The 21,710-nt window shown below is 28.7% G+C and overlaps 1 protein-coding gene across 7 annotated transcripts in view; it reads left to right on the plus strand.

Annotated features, from left to right (window-relative positions):
* Positions 1–21,710, plus strand: part of LOC107446399 (cell surface glycoprotein MUC18) — a 328,310-nt gene that overhangs the window by 178,794 nt on the left and 127,806 nt on the right. For all 7 annotated transcript variants that reach the window (XM_043041643.2, XM_043041640.2, XM_071184932.1 and 4 more), the window contains exons 3-4: positions 2,424–2,534; positions 10,784–10,987. In XM_043041643.2, the coding sequence (XP_042897577.1) occupies positions 2,424–2,534; positions 10,784–10,987 (315 nt within the window). The remainder of the gene's footprint in view (positions 1–2,423; positions 2,535–10,783; positions 10,988–21,710) is intronic.

The following is a 21,710-nucleotide window of genomic DNA, read 5'->3' on the forward strand; positions in this document are numbered from 1 at the left end:
AATGGGGGGGGGGGGAGAGAATTATTTGCTTGTTCTTTTCCCCCGGTTTTCCTAAAACTTCAAAGAATAAACGCCGTCAATGTTTTTTCTGCCGACACAAAACAAAAATGTCCGTCTTGCCTATTTGTAAAATCTATTTGTTGAAAATACTAAGATATTTTCGACATAAACTTTTTTTTTTCAAATTTATTGCTAATATCTAGATTGATATTTAACTGCTTCATGATGTTGTTACTATTTTTCCTGAAAATAAATTTTAATATCATTGAAAATTATTCTTTTCTGACCTAATTAAGAACATTTGAACCAAAAATCAAATATTTGAGCTTATTTTCTTATTGTGGTCATAATGACCGTGATTGTTTTTCTGAGTAGGTGAAAATGTCGGTCGTTTTAGTGTTAAACCATTAGTTTTGTAATTTCAACGTTTGCTATGGTAACGGTTTAGCGGAAATTCTGGTTTTAAAATTTACAGTTCTTATTACCATACAATTAAAAACAATTTATTTTAACCGAATAAATGATTTTCGTACCAGGCTTAAAGGTATCGCTATAAAATTATCCAAAATTATTCAATCCAAAATAATCCAGAATGATCCAAAATAGTACAAAATAATCCAAAATGACCTGCACCCGATGTCGGGATCTCTATGGTAGAACACTTTAACGAGGACAGGCTGATCAAAGTGGTCACCCACCAGTATACTGACAGCAACCAATGCTGCTTGACTTCGGTGTTTAACTGGGAACCGTGTCCTTACGATCAGTCCACTGCGGGACCAAGGGTGAAAGGGAAATAAATTATGGCATCAGATATTTAAATAAAGTGTTTTAGCGATACTAAACTCAGATATATCAATCTAAGTTACGGTTTTAGCCATATTTTATGGATGTAGTTTAACTTATAGCTCAAATAGGTACAAAACTATTTTCCGACACGAAACAAAGTTAACATATTTTCATAGTTAGCAAACTGAACTTTTTTAACATCTTACACTACAGTAGTACTGTTAAAACTATTGACGTATTGTTAAAATTACGAAATTTTACCACAGTGAATACCAAACAGCATAGTGATAAAAACCATATTGTATTAATAATTTTACCTCACCGTGATAGCCAATTGGTTAGAGAATTTGATTCTGGTCCGGAGGGGCAGGGGTTCGATCCTCGACACAGCTAAGATCCTCAGAGAATATACGATATAAGTGCTTCTAAATTTGCGGAATTTGAAAGTCCTGTGGTCGGTCGCTAAGCTAGGTATTGTAATTCTGGTTAGAAAAATTAATATGGGTACGCTAAAGGATCTGGTGAAAATTTCCTTCCCCTTCAGATTAATATCTAAACTAGGGAAGTGACTTCACGCAAAGGAAATCCTCTTTGCAGAAGATCAAAATTGCGATGGTTTGTTTTCAGATCATCCTCAGAAATGTTTCCCAGTCCGTCGCCAATAGCCCATTGTGCAGCTGTAGTGCAACGTAAATAAAGTACCTGTTAATTTTTTTTTATAAAGAAAGTCAGAACCAAAGCATTTCGGTAAGAAATTGCCAGGAACTAAGTAAATTTTATCTTACTCTGGTAGTACTTTACATAGTTACCATACATTTTTCTTTGTTTTTAACTGATATCGAAATTATATAAATTTTTCCTGGTGGTTAAGATAATTTTTTTACGGAAATAGTACAAAAAATGCTTCCGGGTTTATTGCGAAAAACGTTCACCCTTTCTTAAGAATTCTGTCTCTAGTTTCCTTCAAACAAACTTGCATGATGTTTAAATTGTGAATTATTTGCCTGAAATAGAGATAATAAATTCAGCCAAAATTGATATTTTTAAGTCACGTGACTTAACAGGTTTTCGGTAAAAGAACTATCAAATTCTTTATACATTCTAAATTTAGTACAATACTTCCCCCAATCTTTAAGTACATTGTTTGAGTTTCGCAACTCTTATTGATAGTCTATTCAAATTATCTGCATGAATGAATACAAAAAAAGTCCTGAATGTACTTTCTGCAGAATCATGAATAGCATCTAAAATCCTTTCTTAGATAAAAAAAATAAATAAATAAATAAAAAATAAGCAATTTCCTAAGGAAGGAGAAATAATAAAACATGCTTAGAAATACTAAAAAAAAGTTTAACAAAAAATAACAGTAGGTTCTTCTATAAAACCCATTTCCATTCGCAAATTGTTCGAGACGAATTCCAAAAACTTCGATAGATTTAAAAGCTCCTCTGCATTGTGACTCAAACGAGGAATGATTTCGAATGTATATGAAACTGAATTGTTGTAATTTTATCTGAAATGTATGTCGAAAAATTATTCAAGTATTTTTTTGTTCGAAATACTTTCAAAGTTAGCATCGTCAATGCATGGTACATGTACAAGAACTTTATTCGTTTTCTTTTTTTTTTTTGCAGTTCCCCCGCGGGAGGTCAATATAATGGATGATCGAGGGCAGAGGATTGAAGAAACTATCGGACCAGTCGATGAAGGTTCCAACGTGACTCTCATTTGCGAAGCAGAAGGAGGTAACATAAATTCAAACTTTTTGAAACATTATGTCGATAATTTTTGTATCCGTTCGCATAGTTACAGCTTTATATGTGAGAATTGATTTCTTTTTATTTAAAATATTTTCAGTTAAATAAGATTGTTCAGAATAGTTTATGAACCAGAATTTTTCAAAATATTTCTTGCAGACAGAGAGTTCATTAAATTTTATAACTTACATCAATGCTTTTTACGGTAGGTGTAAAATTATCTATTTAACCCTCTGGTGGTAAATGTAAGAAACTTTCACCTCCAAAGCCATTTTAAGAATAATTTTTGTATCTGTTCCTATATTTCACGTTCTATATGTGCGAATTGATTTTTTATGAGACATGTTTTTCGGTCATTCATTGGATTTTTTATTGCCGGTGGAGTTGTTTATTTTGCATGAAAATTTCAAATTTTATTTCTTACTTTTATTTTTTGCATTAAAATTTATAACTTTGAGTTTCTCGTGTAACTGTAAAATAGGTATTTAACCTTTTTTCTGGACACGCAAATGGTTAAATTTATGAGACATCTTTTTTCCTTTAAAAGTTTGCCTCTCCATTAGCATAGGAAATGCTTTTGATGCATGGAGAAAAATGTAACGAGAAATTGGAAATGAGAATTACCAAAATTTTAAACCACGTTAAAATAAAAGTATGAAAACTATGCCAAATATCTTTTTCATGATCCTAGTCATGTAAAATAAACTTTTTTATGTATATTGTTTTTTTAAAAAAAATTCTGACATTTTTTAAGTATAATTTTAAATGAATATGTAATAGAATATATTCTAACTTTGATGATTATAGCTTTTCGAGTTGTTATTTGATTGAGTTCCGTCTGATTAACAGAGGATTTATTCTTTAAAAAAACAGTGAGTAAAAAAGTTTGAAATATTTTAGAAATTGATAAGATTCCTGTCCAGAAATATGCTTCAGGTAAAATGGGTAAAACCTTTAATTTCACCTTGATTAGTATTTCAAATGTAGATTTAGATTTTTTCAAAACAATGCAAGGAATAAAACACTTTGCGATTTGCTAATGCTAACTTTTTAAGAAAATTATTCATTATCATTCATTAATAAGGAATAATTTTCTTCTGTGGTCAGTAATTCTATTACAAATGTATTTACCTTTTTCTTAGTAATTGTCTCGGAGATACTGAACATTCATTTCATAAGGAAAGACCATTATGTTAGATTCCCAATTTTTGGATGAGTATTTTGTAATAAACAATAGAATTTAACTCAATATTGCTTGCAAAACAATCCAAATAATTTTTAGAAATTTTAATTCATTCATAATTATTATTCATAATTCATCATAAATTGTCTTGCAAAAGTAGTTTTTGAATAGTTTTAAGATTACTGCTTGTGCAAGAAATTCCAATAACAGTATGAATTATATCATTTTCATAACTTTAATTTGCTTTTTGCGATACTTAAAATTCATATAATCGAAATAAAACAAGAGAGATGTAAAAGTGGCACATAATTAATGCTTGTAACGTAAAAATGTCGGCTGCTTTTTAAAAACATTTTTAGCTTTGTTTATAAAGTTGAAAAATTTGTATCCCAAATTCAATTTTGAAAATGAAATGGGATAAATTTCCACTTTATGCTTAATTACCATTAGAAGATAATTTAAAGAGAAGGAGCTGTTATTAAAAAATTAAATGAAAAAAAACTTCTGCTATCTGTGCAATATGCTGGTTTTTAAACCTAACACTTCCAGTAAAGTAAGCTATTCTCTCAAATCAAAATTATATTACTTACTAATTATTTTCGAACTGAATTATGAAAATTTGAAATTGAATGAATGACTTTTGTTTTGAAAAAAAATACAAGAACGGAATTTTCAAAAATTCATACATTTTTTGAAACACATAAACTTTTAAAAATAAATTAACTTACCTTCACATTCTCTGAAATATAACTAAACATATAAACTAAATAAATTATCATACTTTTTTCATTAGGATCACTTTTTAAATTTGTTCAATGTATTTTTATTTTGTATATGGTTTATAACTAATCTGTTTAAATTCTTTATATTGCTATAAGTTATCTAACTAAACTGTTTAAATTCTTGATTTTTAATTTTTTTAAAATTTACCTAAAGTAGTTGATAAATTATTCATATATTCGATATTGTAATTTATTGTGATTTTGTTCAGCTCCAGGGTTTATCTTGCCTATTTGAAGCAATTTTTACAGCACACGCTGCAATAGTAACCTAATAGATAAAATTACAAATAACAATGCCATAAATCAAAAATTAGTCAATAAAATTCAAAAAAAAGTTTTAAAGTTTTTTTTAAATGTATTTATACCCTTTTAAAAAAATCAGTATACATAATATTTTGTGCATGCATAATTGCGTAAAATTAGACACTTGTAATTCCAGAATTCTGGTCATTTCTTCAATATGTTAAGGCTATTTATTATAAATTTTGTTAAAATCAAACGCTTGCATAGAAAAATAGTAGGTGCTATAACATGTTTGGTCAAATATAAAACAAGTTTTAAAAAATAAATAAAGGATATATAAATAAATGAATTATACATTATTTAAATTGAATTTACAGAAAAATTACATTTAAAGGTTATATGTGATCTGAATATCTAAAGCGCCATAATAATAAATTTATTTACCTATAATTCCAAAATAAAAAGTAACGGTGAAATATTTCATAATTTAGAAAAATGTTTTAGTGCTAAAATTTAAATTATTGTTTATTTTCAGAAATACATCGTAAACTTCTTTTCGAAATTAAACTAAATCAAACATAATAAGCACTTACCCAGCTTAAAGTATCAAGTTTTTATCTCTTTTGCAAATAGAACATTTTCATTTCGAAAGTAGTTCCTTTTTTTCAAAAATCCTGACTGCAAATGATACGAAGCTATACGCGTAAGAAAAAAACCATAAATGCATTTATGATTAATCAACAGGGCAAAATGAAATTAAACGAAATTAAAAGTCGTTTTTTATCCTGAAAATGACATTTAAAAGAAATTAAAAACAGTAATTTCTTAATTAAAGAAGCGGAACTAATCTTAAAAGGAAGATTGTAAAATCGTAAATTTATTTCATTTCGAATTTATTTTAATTAAAGGTAGTTCGGTTTAATTCTTTGAACTTAATTAACATGAAACATTTAGTTTTTAAGATAAATTCGTTACGTTGCATCTATAAGAACGTATACTTATTTTTTATTCAAATTTCTACTTTACATCTGTAACTTGCTAATTAACAAAATTTATGGACATAAAACTGTATTAACAATAGTTTTGTATTATAGTTATTAATATTTTATTAAATAAAGTAAATTTAAAAGCCAAAATTCCTGTTTTCTATATTTCAATTTTAATCACGGTTCTTACAAAATAATGAAAAATCTATTATCTTAGTTTTTTTGCGGAGTTTATTAAATATGAATGAGTATTAAATAATAGTAATTATTTTGCAAAATCAAACTTTTGCGAAAAAAAGAGCATGTAAATACATTATAAAATGTTAAAAAATATAACAGGACATTTAATTATTCCTTATTTCGTAATGAAATTCAATATTATACTCAATTATTCTTTATTTAATTTTGCATTATAAAACTGATCATAATATAAAAAGTTATTATTTCTTTTAGAATCTAATAGATTATTTAAAACAAATTACGAATTCCAGCATCGTATTTTTTCTTCTTTTTATATTTTTTGATAGGTTATATTTAAAACTTTATAATCACTTAAAAATAAACTTAATCAATGGAATAATAATGCACTGTTAGAAATTTCTTGGAAAAAATAATTAAATGACAATTGATTGTTATTTGTTATTTTATCATATTCAAACAGAACTGTCAAATAACCGTAATAGGATGGTACTCAAAAGGCTAACCATGTGAACAACCATTTATTAACTGCTTTAACCTAATACGGTTAAACAACCAGAAATTTATCACACCAACGAGGCCAACCGAATGAGGAAACTTAGCTCCTTACAGCTGGACACATATTGTAGCCGAGTGGGCTATTCTGTCAATCTCATGACCGACGGAGACAGAACGGGGTTTTGAGTCCCAATGTTGACACCACAATATTTCCTCCATTCTCATCAACATATGAAGACTTGCCTGTGCCCTGCACTCTCTAGTTTGTGAGCCTGGACTATTAGAATACGATACTCTCATTCACGCATAGATGGCAGCACCATAAAGCTGCTAAACTATCTTCAATGTCCCGTTAAAATTATTTTTTATGGTTTTGAAACCATGTTAGCTGTAAATGGTTAAAAAAACGTACAATTTCGCATGTATGGTCTTTTAACCATAATAAATGTAAACGGTTTCAGAATCGTAAAGATAAAAGAAGTTCTTTACAGTAAACTTTACGGTTTATTGGATGGACAGACTGCTGTCTGTTATTTTACCATAATTGTTGAATGAAAATCCTAATAGTGGTAAAAGTACGAGATTGAATATACCAGAATGTTTTCAATTTACCACACGAGTCCTAGAACAATGACATAGAATGAATCAAAATATTTCTGAGTCAATACATTATCAGTTGCCAATACATTTTATTTAATGAGTCAATTCTTTATATGTAGTATTAAATATTTTTACTAAAAATTTTGGTTAAGTGACTGAAGTGTTATGAAATGGGAGTTAAGTGACAAACAAAAAAGAATTTTCATTGAAAAGGATCTTTCAGTGGAGACTAATACCGGTTTTAAAGACTTAAGTGCATAAGCAACTAAGCTAATAGCTTGCATAATTTAGTTTTATAGTTTCTCTGTAGGTGGAGCTGGTGACAACTCACAACCTTTTGGTATTGACATTTCCCAGCATAAACATAAGATAACTTCACCTTGTTCCAATCTGAGCTACGAGCTTTATATTCAGTCGAAAAATTCAGTGATACGAAAGAATGGGAAGAATTTTCAATTTTCAAGAGAGAAAAATATATCCATTTCCAGAAAATGAAAAAACTTCGAAAGAACCCTAAAGTATACACTATAAATGGAGCGAAAAAAATAGACAAATCTCCTTCAGATGTTTGGATTTTTTAAACTGAAATAGTATAGATTTTATAAAACATTCGTAAATATTGTTTTCATGTTCATGTTCAGAGAGTTTGCTTTAAAACTAAAATTACACAGTATTGTTTTAGTAGATATAATTTTGTTTTATGTCACATAACTTTGTTTTAATGTTAAATCCTAAATTGGGCTTATAGCTCTTTCCGTCGCTTTGAGCGTTTGTCATTTAAGAATAGTTTTTCCGTAGTCTTGTGCAATTGTTTTTAACGCTTAAATGAAATATCATTAACAAATCTTCGTTCTATATCCAATATAGATAAGACCTCAGTTAGAGTTTATAATGAAACTTCTTCCCTGGGTGCATGGGGTGTTCAGTAATGACAACTCTTAAGATAAATTTTTTAACTCTTGCCAAAAATGGCCACAAAAATGTACATATTGATGGTTACAAATTAGTGCTAAAGAAAGTAAAAAATACTGTAAGAATAGGACAAAATACTATAAATGAAGGAAGAAATACTATTGAAATCTGACAACTCACTGTTAAGCAAGATTTGTGTAGAAAAACATCAATCCCCGTTCAATTTCCGGGGGAAACGGAGTTGAAGGAGAATTTTCAGAAAGAGCTTCAAAATTTTACTGACAATCAATCACACTTTTGGATTGAGATGCATGTTTTTTTAATTAAAGCCTAATACTTAAGAAATTTTAATGTGTGGGAATTGACTTTAAATTAAGAATGAAATGTCTTCAAAAAACTTTGGTCTGTTTCAAAATTTAACAATATTTCAGAAAATTTTTAATTGTAAGCAAACTGTAAGGGTATTATTCTAGCAAGCAAAGTTACACAGTGCATTTTAGAATCAATTGAAGAGCTCAGTTGAAGATATTATGCGACATTTTAAAAATGCACGAAGTCTTAGAGTGAAAAGCACGTTAAAATGAAATTAACTTATTTTTTCCCCTCTAAATCATGAAATAAAATGCTTATTATTAAGAAAATGTATTCTGCTGAAATTCCCTATCATTGCTAATTTTTTCTCTAAGTTTTATAAAATGTAAATTAGAACCATTTTCCACTTAGTTTCCCACTTCTTTTTTTTTATGAAAAAATGAAATAAACTTTAAAATACACTAAATTTTTTTTTACTTATTTATTCAATTTTATAATAAAACAAAAAAAACTATTTCGTGCACATACCAATGTATAGCAGAAGTATTTCAAATGAAAATAAATACCTATCATTTAAGTCCCTATAATATTATATAATATTGAAGATATTTCTATTTATTCTTATATCACCATGCAGCATAATCCCATAGAGAAGCACTTTAGAGAAGAAAGTGATAATTCTTTTCTGTGTGAAAAGAACTTTGAGAAAATAGTTTTTGCGAAAAAAAGAAGAAAAAAATTGCTATTGAAAGTTCTTAACAAAAAAAATAAGATTAAACTAGATATAAGGAAAAACGAAGGAAAATTATTGACAAAAAGTCGGACAGAAAGGTGCATAGTGAACCAATTTTTAACTTTAATGTTATGAAAGAATTACAGAACATACTTAAACTGCAAGAATTCAATTGTAAACAACTCATTTAACGAACACTGAGTTTAAACCAGTTGTTTATAAAATTTACTACATTTAGAGCATTAATCTTTTTAAATTCATTTAGTTTTGCTTGTATTTGAACATCTGAAATAATACAACCATTCACTCGTCGTGAATTTGCAAATTTGCTTCAAATTGTAATAAGAGGTAAAATTAAACTATGCTTTTCTTCAAGCTGAATATATTATAGTGTAATAAAGTTTAAGAATAACGATAGTACGGTTCAACTAAGCGTCACATTAACCCTTTAACGATCGGTTAATTTTCCAAAAAATTATCATAAAAGTACCTATTTTGCCAATTACACGCATTTTATTAGTCTGACATCTAATTTAAAATATACTAACTATCTACAATTACCTTAAAATATCCTGGTGCTGCCATCTGGTGTGTTAAATGAGAAATAAAACATTTTCTGGACAAAAGAAATGAATTAGTTTTAATCATACATGGCAGTACTTCTACTTTCGTTACTTGTACCGCCGGTACAAGTAAAAAGTACGTACTTTTACTTGTACTTCGTTACTTTTTAAATTTAGTACTTTTACTTGTACTTTCGTTACTTTTTTAGGGAAAAAGTACAAGTATTTGTAACGGAAATATCGAATGAAATCGTTACTTTTTTCTAAAACTCGGTAAGCTTTCTAAAAAAACAAAAAATTAAATTTAAAAAAAATGCTTATGTTTTTTTAATTTATAAAATTAATGTGCAATATATATGCATTCACAGCTAACTTCGTGTTTAAATACCTTCTGTTTCAACTTATACTGCACATTCAATTATTTTTTACTAGCTCAAAGATCACAAAGCTATCTGAAACCCCGTGTTTGCTTTGTTTATGTTTGTGCTTTTAAAACGCGTTTCTATAGAGTAAAACAATTTTAAATCAATGGTAATTTAAATAAATAAAAATAATAAACTAAAAATTAAAATCAATAGATAAAATTTCTTTTTCGTGCAAATCCATAAAAAGTTTGATATTAAAATTATATTTGATTTTAAAATTATATTATACGATTATATTATAAAATTATATTATAATATTCTTCCGAATTTAAAAATAAATTAATGTCCATAACTTTCAAAATTAAAAATAATTAAATAAATAACAACAATTTTGCAAAAACATTAAAGAACATAAGAATATTATTCAATAAAATTTTAGGTTACTTTGAATTTTCGATTTCCTAGAAATGTACTTTTAAATCGTTACTTTTTTTGTTTAGTACTTGTACTTTTACTTGTACTTTTTACTCGTTACTTTTTAAAATAAGAACTTTTTACTTTTTACTCGTTACTTTTTTTAGAAATACTTGTACTTTTACTCGTTACTTTTCAAAAGTAACGTTGCCATATATGTTTTTAATCTTTTTGGCGCATTACTACTGAGCACTCCAGCCCGGAAATTTCAGGAAGCGAGAAATGGAGGGCGAAACCTCACCACGAAATCAGAGAAGGAAGGGGTTAAGGTTGCATAAAGTTTTAACGATATCGTGGTTGAACTCGCTCCAAAATTTCTATCATTGTATGAAATAGAGTTTTATTCGAAAGAAAATATCCAATTATGAATTTCAATCTATTTTTTTAGGATCACCCTCACCTTCAGTGACATGGTGGCGTGATTCTGTTCTGCTTGATGATACCTACCACATCACCACGCAAGGATACGTTAGAAATGACGTGATTCTTATCCGTTTAAAACGTTCCGACCTTTCTGCCATTTTTACTTGCCAGGCAGCGAACAACAACCTCACCGTTCCAACCTCCTACTCCGTCACATTGGACCTCAACCGTAAGTAACCTCTTTTCTTAAAATATTTTCTTACCTTAATCGTTTTAGTTTCGATTGATATTTTTGTTGGGTTAAACAAAACGTGAACATTTATTTGATAATACTCTATTTTTTGTTTGTGTATAAATTTCATGTATATTCTCAGTTCACTGCAATTCATTTTCCTTTCTATCCTCCATTCCATTGTATTAATTTCATTTTTCATTCTCTTCCATCTCGTTCTCCACTCCATAGCATTTCAAATTTTATTTCTTGAAATTCTATTCTCCACTCAATTGTTTTCGTTCTTTTCCTTCTACGTGCCCTTGCATTTTTTTTTTATTCCATTTGCATTTACGTGATATTTCAGCTTCTATTTCATTCCCCTTGCCATTCCATTTGATTCACCATTTCATTAATTGAGTTTTACATTCGATAATATTTTTCAATTTCTGTTTCAATTCTATTGAATATTTTTTTTCATTTGATTTTAATTCTTCATACATACCATTTCTTTACAATTCTTCATATATTCTGTTTTATTCTTATTCTTCATATATTCCATTTTACTTCAATTTTTGGCACATTCAATTTAATTTCATATTACTTTTCATTCCATTTAAACTTCTTTCTATTGTTTATCATGAATCGTTTCAATTATTTATTACTCATTCTAACGCGGTTTTTTTTTCCCTTCTTTTTGATTTCTGTTCCATTATCTTCAATTCTTTTCTCTGCCCAATGCATTGCGTTTCATTTCATTCTATGACATTTCATCATTTTTAGGCCTATTTTTTCAAATGAAATAAATTTCACTTTCGTTCAACTGAATTTACACGTTACGTTAAAATTTTAACACACTTTTAACATTACAGAAGTAATTTAGGGGAAAATAAAATTTTAATTTTATTTTTCTGTTCACAAGGTAGAAATTATTTAGGAAAAAAAAAGAGGATTTTAAACAGAATTGAAAATATAGAAGGAAAGAAATAAACAAATACCTTGTTTATCGGATATCCAATGTGCTTAAATTCAAAAGTTTCAAAATATATCGTTGACTTCTAAAACTCTCCACACCTCAAATATTTTGGGATACACTTTAGGGTGTTTGAAAAACCCGTTTACATACTTGAAATATTTCATCCTCTTTTTGAGCTTTTGAGACCGATTCTTCCTCCAAAATAGTTCTTCTTCGTCGGAAAACAGTTTATCACCATGGAATTTCCTTTCAAATTCAAGCATATCTATTTCTTTCACTTACTTTTATCCTGTTCAATACATTCTGGAAGCCTACAGACCCATATTTAAGAGATTTTGTTTAGTAAGGGACTTTTTGTTAAGAAAGAAAAGCATATTTCAGACTTTACGTTAAAAAAAGATCTCAAACGTGTATTTCAATATATTTGCAAATATAATATAATTTATAATAAGTGATCAGTATATATCTTTTTTCCTTACACACATGAATCAAACACAATCACTGAATTAGAGACATTTTTTTAATTTTAAGTCAGAAGTCGGAATATTTTAGCACTTTTGCGGTTTTTGTTTTAAAAAGTCAAAATGTTTTTTTTTCTTTCATTGCAAAATTATATTATAAAATTTGCTTTCATTATATCAAGAACTTAAACACTGCTTATTACGTCAAATATATTTTATGTATACAAACAAAAACAATTAAAAAACAAATTAGGTTTATCCGATATCTCTAATGGTTCAATTAAATCATATTTCGACAAATATTTCGTTATATTGAATAATAGTAAGCACTGACGCTGTTTTAAGGATTTAACCTAATAATATTATTATTACTTTTACAGCGCAGAAACTATAGCACTTTGAAAGGCAAAATTATGCAGGTATATAGAGTAGTAGAATCCCTAAGAAATTTAAGATAAATGGTTTTAGATATTTTTTTAAAAGGGAAATATATTTGAGCGTTTAAAAACGTTTCCTCATAAGCAATAAAACAGTATTATTGTGAAACAAAGTGGTATACTAGATTTTTGGCAGGGACAAAAGCAAGTAAAAAGAGATTTCAGGCATTGCAATAGGTTAGTAAATATTCGAGTAATTTATGTTGTTACAATACAGTGTAGTTACCACCATATGTAAATACTTCTTTAATTAAATATAACTAAGTTGTGTTAAATATCTATTTTCCTTTAACTACATAATCTCTTACATAACTATAACTACTACAAACTCTTGCAAATGAATATTATAAACAAAAAATGTGTATTGTAAACATATGAACGCTTTTAAATATTAAACAAACGATGTTACTTGACTCATGTAACTGCTGCATAATTAATGCGTAATTCTTAAACATCCCGGAGCCTTTCATTAAGTATAACAATATTTGTACACCAAATTAAAGAAATACTATATAATGCTTAAAAATAAACGTTCAAGTTTTGGAAATAAAATATATTTATTGCATCATCTTAATCCCTTAATCGAAATATATGCATAAAATACAAACAATTCTTATGTTTATGAATAATAATAATAATAACAGTATGATAAAATTTACCTTCGGGTAAAAAGAATCCTAATTTGTACTTTATTCAACAGCATTTGTCTTAATGCAAATTTACTTTTATGTTGACTTCTTTCGCAGTCAGCAAATTAGACAAAATAAAAAAAAAGGTAACTATACTAAAGATCAATTCTAACGTAGAAATAAAGTTGCTCAAAGAAATAGATGCATTATCCATACCCAATTTTGTCTAACATCCGATTGGGCTACCTACTAAAGCTACTTGGTGACTTTCTAAATTCAAGATAGAATTTTTCTAACTATAGGGAAAAGAACGAAATGGCCAATCAGCAATAATCGCATATGGAAGGATAGAACTTTCTCTCTGATAGTCTGGTTGACATGTGGTACTAACCTGGAATTCCCGAGAGCCTATTATGGCGATGAAGTAGAGAAAAAATCTTCATTTACTTAATGAACAAATAGGCGATGAATGTCGGTATTGCCAGAGTAACTAGCGCCGTGGCGAACTTGATTAGGCAAACTTAGTTTCGGGAGGAACATTAAGGAGGAAATATTATTAATGGTCAAGATAAGCTGTATAACTAATGACTGAATCTAAAATATAAAAATTGGCATTTGGAGGTAAAAGAGCAAACTTGTGAATGGGGCTTATTTAAAGTGAAGGAGCAAACTATGTGATTTTGCTTTATTATAAAAACCTCCTATTTAAAATGTTAGAATTATTTTAAAAGCTAAGAAATTATGCATTATAGTTATCTGCCCTTGTTATTAACTATGTTAAATTTCAGTTTTTAAAATTTAAGTTTTTGGGTTCATTTAGTTTTTATTTTTATGTTTTTTTTTAAATGAAATATTTTTTATTTGAAACTTTGAGACAAAATGTCAGAAGAGAATTTTATTTGTTAAAATATGTAAGAATGTTCAATTTCCTGCTCAAACATTTGAATACAATTGTGATTTTGAGATTTGTAATGACTTGATTTTGCCTTTATTAAGTTTTTTTTCTTTTAATTTTTTTTTGAAGAATTATTTTTTAATTAGAACTTATGTGGTATTTAACCACTGAGCCATTTATTTGGTTGTATTTCCCTTTTAATGGTAATGGTTTACCGAAAAACTTAGATCTTCAAAATTATACTTCTTATTACCACACTTTTAGTATAAAAATACAAAACTGAAGAGTAAATTTAAATATATAAATGGCGTTTTTTTTCAAATATTTTTATTTGGAACTTGCACGGCATTTAACCAAAATATATGGTATCTGAGCCATTTATTTGATTTTATTTCTCTTTAAATGGTAACGGTTTATCGAAAAACTTTGGTTTTAAAAATGGTGGTTCCTCTTACCACACATTAAGTATGAAATTACAAAACTGAAGAGTAAATTTAAATAAATAAATGGTGGTTAGGAAATGTTCTATGATATTATGATAACATAACTAAATTTTATCACATATTATAAAACCATTTTTTTTTTTACCAAAATCATTACCAAAGCCCTTCGATTAAAATTATCGAGCTTTTTGATGTTCCCATAGAGCCAGTAACACGGTAAATTTTATCATATTCTGGTCTTTTTGGTCATATTATATTTCCTCATTTAGGGTGTACACATCACTTCAATAGATTGAAAAATATAATTAAAATAACAAAAAAAGTCAGTCCATTACCAGATCAGGAAGGAGTTAGAACGCGATCTGAAAGTTAAAATAATTATTGAAATTTTCTGAAAAAAGAAAACCTGTCGATAATTTACGTGCTAATAATATAAATACTGAATACATTTTTACCAGCGTTATAATGTGCAAATTATGGAAGGAAGTTACGTTGCTGAAGTAAAGTAACTCTTGAGTTTCATTAAATTTAAGTGTTCATTAAACTTTTTTTAAATACCTTTTGCTTGGTTTCTGCCAAAAATGAAACCACTCATTTCTTCCTTTATATTTTTTATACATTTACCAAAAAAATATAATGAACATCTAACTGTATAATTTGTTCAAAAATTTCAAAATAAGAAACTGTGGATTTTTTTACCACATTGTAGAGTTATGTGTTGACATTTATTTAACTTTGCGTTGACATTTATTTAACTTTTGAATGAAACTTAAGACTAAAACCATTGTTAAAAATTTGATCATATTTATATCTCGTGAATTAAACAATGCATCTTAGAGGTCAGCAAATCTTCCTCGTAACCATTAGAGGTTCAGAGCTATAGCCTTCTACGAGGGTTGCTATTTATATTTCTGGCCTAATAACGAAAAAATAAATATGTAGGATCGAAATTGGTTTTATTGTTTTTCAAAATATTCTCTATGATGATCAATACACTTTTGCATGCGTTTGAACCAATTTTCAAAGCACTTTTTCCAGTCCGATTGAGGTAACTCCAAAACATGCGTTTTGAATGCATCAACCGCTTCTTCGGGGGTCGAAAATCGTTGTCCACGTAATTTATTTTTGATGTGTGGGAATAAGAAGAAGTCATTGGGTGCCAAATCAGGGCTGTACGGCGGATGACCCATCAGTTCGATCTTTCGCTCCGTCAGAAATGCCTTTGTTTGAGTCGATGTGTGAGAGCTCGCATTGTCATGATGAAGAATGATTCGCCTGTTCTTCTGCTTTTTTCGAATTTCTCCGATGACTTCTGGCAAACAAATGGTCGTGTACCATTCAGAATTGACCGTCCTGCGTTGCTCTAACGCCACTGTTGCCACATGACCGTTAATGCCGAAGAAACAGGCAATCATTTGTTTCGATGTGCTTCTTCCTCGAACAACTTTTGTTGGTTTTGCCTCGTCTTGGAAGACCCATACAGTTGATTGCTGTTTTGTTTCCGGCTCATATGCATAGATCCATGATTCGTCACCTGTGTAGATGTTATACACAGCCTTTGATGTACCTTGAACGTATTTTTCCAACATTTCCTTGCACCAATCGACACGAGCCTTTTTTTGAGCGTTTGTCAGATTATGCGGGATCCAACGCGAACAAATTTTTTTTACGCTCAAATGTTCATGCAATATTTTATTGATGCTAGTCATACTAATGTCCAAAGACGCCTCTATCTCACGGTATGTCACATGACGATCTTGCTTTATCAGTTCACGCACAGCATCGATCTTTTCTGGCACAACAACGGATTTTGGACGACCTGCACGGGATTCGTCCTGGATCGAACATCGACCACGATTAAATTCGTTATACCAATTTTTTACAGTGCTGTAGGATGGCGCTTTATCGCTGAATAAAGAATTAAGTTCATCGAAGCACTCTTGTCTTGACAATCCACGTCGAAAGTTATGAAAAATAATGGCACGAAAATGTTCACGATTCAATTCCATTTTTTGAAAGAGAAGAACTTTTCAATTTTCTGTCAACAACACAAATGAAGCTATAATGGTAAATCGTCTGCTGATTTTATGTTTGAAAATATCAAACTTTCGATTAAAATCGTCTGCGGTCGCCTAGCAACACTTACTGTTTCCAAGGCCAGAGATATAAATAGCAACCCTCGTACTGATCTGATCTGATCTGAAAAAAAAGGTTTGTCAAAATAGTTTGGCCTGGGTACGTTAGGCCATTGTTGCCCTTCATCCATTCATAGTACTTGCAAAAAGGAAATGTGGTTTTTGGTCCTTCTTTGTGGTCTTTGAAAACCAGAAATAAAAATAGGAAACTAATAAGTTGGCACATTACTCAATAAAATTTCTATGTGATGATTCAAAGTTTATATAGAAAATAAATACCAATATAAGAATAGAAAAATTATTACCTCCTGGAGAAAGGACGTCATAAATAAATTTAACTATTTATCATATATTACACAGCTAAAGAATTATTGCCTATATATTTCAACTTCGTATTTAATATGATTTGATTCATGCATAAAATTCAACGCTTATTCAAAAATTATATGCCAATAGATTATTTGTCATATATAGATGATTTGTCATATATAATATGTAAGGCCTTTATAGTATTTCCAATAATAAGTTTGCACCATATACACATTGAAATTTATTCCAATAGTCATTATTGCATCACGTGTTAAAAAGTGAACAATTGGATGCGTCTTCTATGAGATTCTCACAGTCAAAAATTATTATAAATTTTGGAGATTTACAATTCAACGTTTTGTCATAAAAGTTTCAATTTTAGTTTGTTAAAGTACTGGTTGAATCTACCAATTTCAAGGACTAAGTTAATATCACTGTTCCTTTGATACCATATTGCATTCGTTATATTTTTCAAATTAATGCTTTGTTGTATAGTATGTTTGATAAGTTCATTGTTTGTGATATTGCACCATACTGCTGAAAAAGAAAAAAAAAGAAAAATATACGCCTTTTTAGAACTTTTGAGACATTGTCGCCAAATTTCCTTTTGGCTTATTTCTTCCCATGTGCATTTTTCTGATCAACTTTCTTATCTGAAAAGGACTCTCAAGTAATGGTTTTAAACTCCAAAAACAAGTGATTAGTCACATAAACATTTCAGAAAATGACATTTTAAATCAAAATTAAATTCCTGTAGTTCAAAAGAAAATTAAAAAAGAAAGAAAAATAAGAAGATGAGCTGAATCAACTGAAAATAACATTTACTTAATACCACTTCTTCCTACGTTGTACTTATTTTCATGCATACTTACAGTATTAAACCCTCTTTAAAGAATGCTAGAATATATAAGCTTTTAAGTGCCGCTAGAAATATCCTTTAAAAGTCTAAAAAAGTATTAACTCCAATATTTTCCTTCCTCAGAAGATAAATATAGAAAATTCGGCAAAGTTTTATTTAAAGTTTGCGAGAAAGATACTGCGTTTTTTTATTTACTCATCATTTGAAGTCGAAATAAACTCACTCCATTGAGCTATCAGTCACTAAGACTTTATAAATACCCAAAGGACCGAAATATACTTCAGTGATCATAACATCAGATTCATCCGAGGATTTTGTTATGTTAAGCTAACAAAGTTCATGTTCTTATTTTTCGTTTCGATTTTGTTCTTACGTTCTTTTGGGATAGATTGAAATAAATTTAAAATTCATTTTTTAACTGAAATAGAAAAGAAAAGATGTAGATTTGGTAATAACTGGCTACATTTTATTTCAAGAAATAAATCTAAGAAACATATATATTTTTTTTTTGATTATTAGAAATATCACTGCTTTTATTTATTGCTAACGATTTAAGGATAGTAAAAAAAATAATGCATAACCCTAGAGACTATCTGTCACTTAGGCTTTATAAATATCCTACGGAACAAAATATACTTTGCTTACCATAAAATATAATTCATCCGGGGAGTCCTGATAAATAGAGCCCTTTTTGTCTTACGTTACAATGAGAAAGCAAGATATAAATTTAAGATTTACAGAATATCTTTTGCAATTAAAATATGAACGAATAAGCTGATATTTATAAATTTAAATTTAGTAACATTTGTAAAAATCTGTTTATTTAATACATTTTTTAACAAAAATTTTATTACTATACTGTACGGTAATTTAAACAAAATTCTTTTCTCCCAGTCCTCTTGCTTCCAAAGTCTTGCGGGCAATAGGGATCTCCACTTTATTCTGCTAACTTCTAACTAATCATAAGAACTCTTTGATTTTAATACGAGGCGAAGTAAATGACCGGGGAAGTACGATAAGTAAGTTCTTCCATCATATTTCTGATAATTAAGTTAATTAATTTCTAATAATTAAATAAAATTATTAAAGTAGCCTGAATTTTAGAAAATTGATGATTTTAAAGCAAATTCTGAAACCACTTGTCAGAAGACAACAAAAATATGAATATAAATATTCATATGAAATTGGCCTCCCAATTTTCTAGTTAATGCTTCAAACAGTTTATTTTTCATTGAATCGACTTAATCATGATTAAGTTCAATTTTAAGATTGTATATTTTATTTACTGTAACCACTTCTATTTTGTTATCAGATGAAAGCTGATTTTTATTCAAACAAAATTTGCAAACTAACGTACCCCATGGTTATTCCATGAAGTTTAGTTCTGTATTATGACATAGCTATAGAAAACACGCAAAGCCACATAAACCATTCCTGAGTGGATTTAGATGCATGGCACAAATCATTGGCACTGAATAGTTTCAGATTATCATACAGCAGAGCATAGATTGGTATTTGTACGGTGTTCATACGTCCAAAATACCACCAGAAACTGAAGATTGTGCATTTTGTACAATCTGAAAGACCATTACTAAATCTTTTCAGATCATCAGTTAACTTTTGTCGAGTGAAGGATTCGTTTGGTTTCGTTCTCAAAACATACCAATAGCATTTGCAACTATAGAGACGATGAAGACAAAACTTATTTTGATAAGAAAATATATCTTGTTTCCACTCATCGTCCCATGACATCTTATTTTTCACCTATTTCAGTCTCTTTTATCGATGATGTTCCAATAAATTTACTTTCTTCATTTTTATAAAATTTTTGTGAACCTTTCTTTAAGACTTTTTCAAGTTTAGACACGTGAAGGTTTTTTTGCTGAAAAATCATATAAATTTCATGAATCAGAAGAAAAAAAATTTTAGTTTAAAAAAATTTTCTCAGTTGTCAAAATCTGTCTCTGTTGTCAAAATCTGTCCTCTGCCAAATCATTTTCTTTTGTCTAAAGCATCTTTCCTCAGAACAATATTGTAAATGCCAGTTTTAGTGCTTCATAATCATAGCTATTTTTCTGTTCAGACCTAACATCATATTTGTAAGTAAAATTGCATTTATTCACTTTACATTCATATAATATTCTTTCCTTGAAATATTCATAAAATTTATAAACAAAAGAACTGAAAAACGTGAAGTTTTACAAAATACTAGATTTCGTATACAAGATTACGTACTTAATAATCATAATAAAGTTGCATAATGTGCAAATTTGTGCAGATAGTCTATTATTTCTTAATAGACACTTTGTATGTAAACTGAGTAAAAGTTATCAAATTAATGTCGATTGTAATTGATACAGAATGGTGTTTATAGAGTATATTTAGTCTGGCACAAGAAAATGTGCGAATGATGACTCCCTACTTTATATATCAGTCTAATGATTTTTTAACGCCCTATATGGCAATTCCTGACCACTGGTAAAAAATGTAAAAAGTACTAATTGTAACTAATGTAGCTGGTATCTGCTGGTAAAAAGTACTGGTACTCAGGGTGGTGGAACTTTTTACTGCAAAATACATTTTAACTGAAAGATATTAAGGAATAAAAAATCTGATAAAGCGTAATTTTTACAGTAATATCAGTAAGATCACTGAATCACTCTAATTAAATAAATATTTCTATAAAAATAACGATATAATATTTTACAGCAAAAATGGATTTTACGGATGATACCGTAGTTTCTTTAGAAATTATTTGCAGCGTTTGGAAACGTAAACATATACTGATTAACTATTTAACTATTATTAAGTATTTATACTATTAAACTATTATTAAGTAGTATTACACATATTATCTAAATTCAAATTTCGCTTCAATTTGGGCTATTTTTAGTAGTACAATTTAATTTTAGTTTACACTTTTAATTGGCTACTGTTTTGAAGAAGAAAAAAACATTTGAAAAAAATAACCTTTCCTCAAAACGAAACATTAGAAATTCTGAAACTATTTGATTTTATCTGACACTATGATGTTTTCGTCGATCGAATATCTACTCGAATGTGTCGAAATTTCTTTAGAAGACAGGAAGCCGCAAACTCAGCTTTTTATATAAGATAGTGGTGTCATATAACCAGCATTTTTATGGCACATTGGATGACAGCTGGTCTCGTGAGAGGAATGTATAGGTAAAACGTTCGAAACATAACCTGACGTATGATAGGAAAAGCAAAAATAGAAAGATCAACAACTCACCTGATTTGTCACGTAATATGTCATTTTTCTGCGATGTATTGGCCGAGAGAGTTTGGAATATGTTTTATGGAATATTACGTAGCATATATAAAATTAAATGGGATTTTCGGGTTGCATGTCTATACTTGGAACCATTCTACTAGATGTTAGTACTTTTTGTTCTTTACTAGCGAAAATAACGGGTAGTAAAAATTTCTTTTATTGCATATAACTCGTAATAATTTGCATTATAACTATCTTTAGAAGACAGAAAGTTCGGACTAACAATGTTGAACTCTGAATATATGTAATTTAGGTCCTAACGAGGAAGAGAAGAAAACTTCTGGTTCAAAAAATGAAACTAA

The sequence above is a fragment of the Parasteatoda tepidariorum genome, chromosome 9 (assembly GCF_043381705.1).
Source record: "Parasteatoda tepidariorum isolate YZ-2023 chromosome 9, CAS_Ptep_4.0, whole genome shotgun sequence".
In the NCBI taxonomy this organism is placed as follows: Eukaryota; Metazoa; Arthropoda; class Arachnida; order Araneae; family Theridiidae; genus Parasteatoda; species Parasteatoda tepidariorum.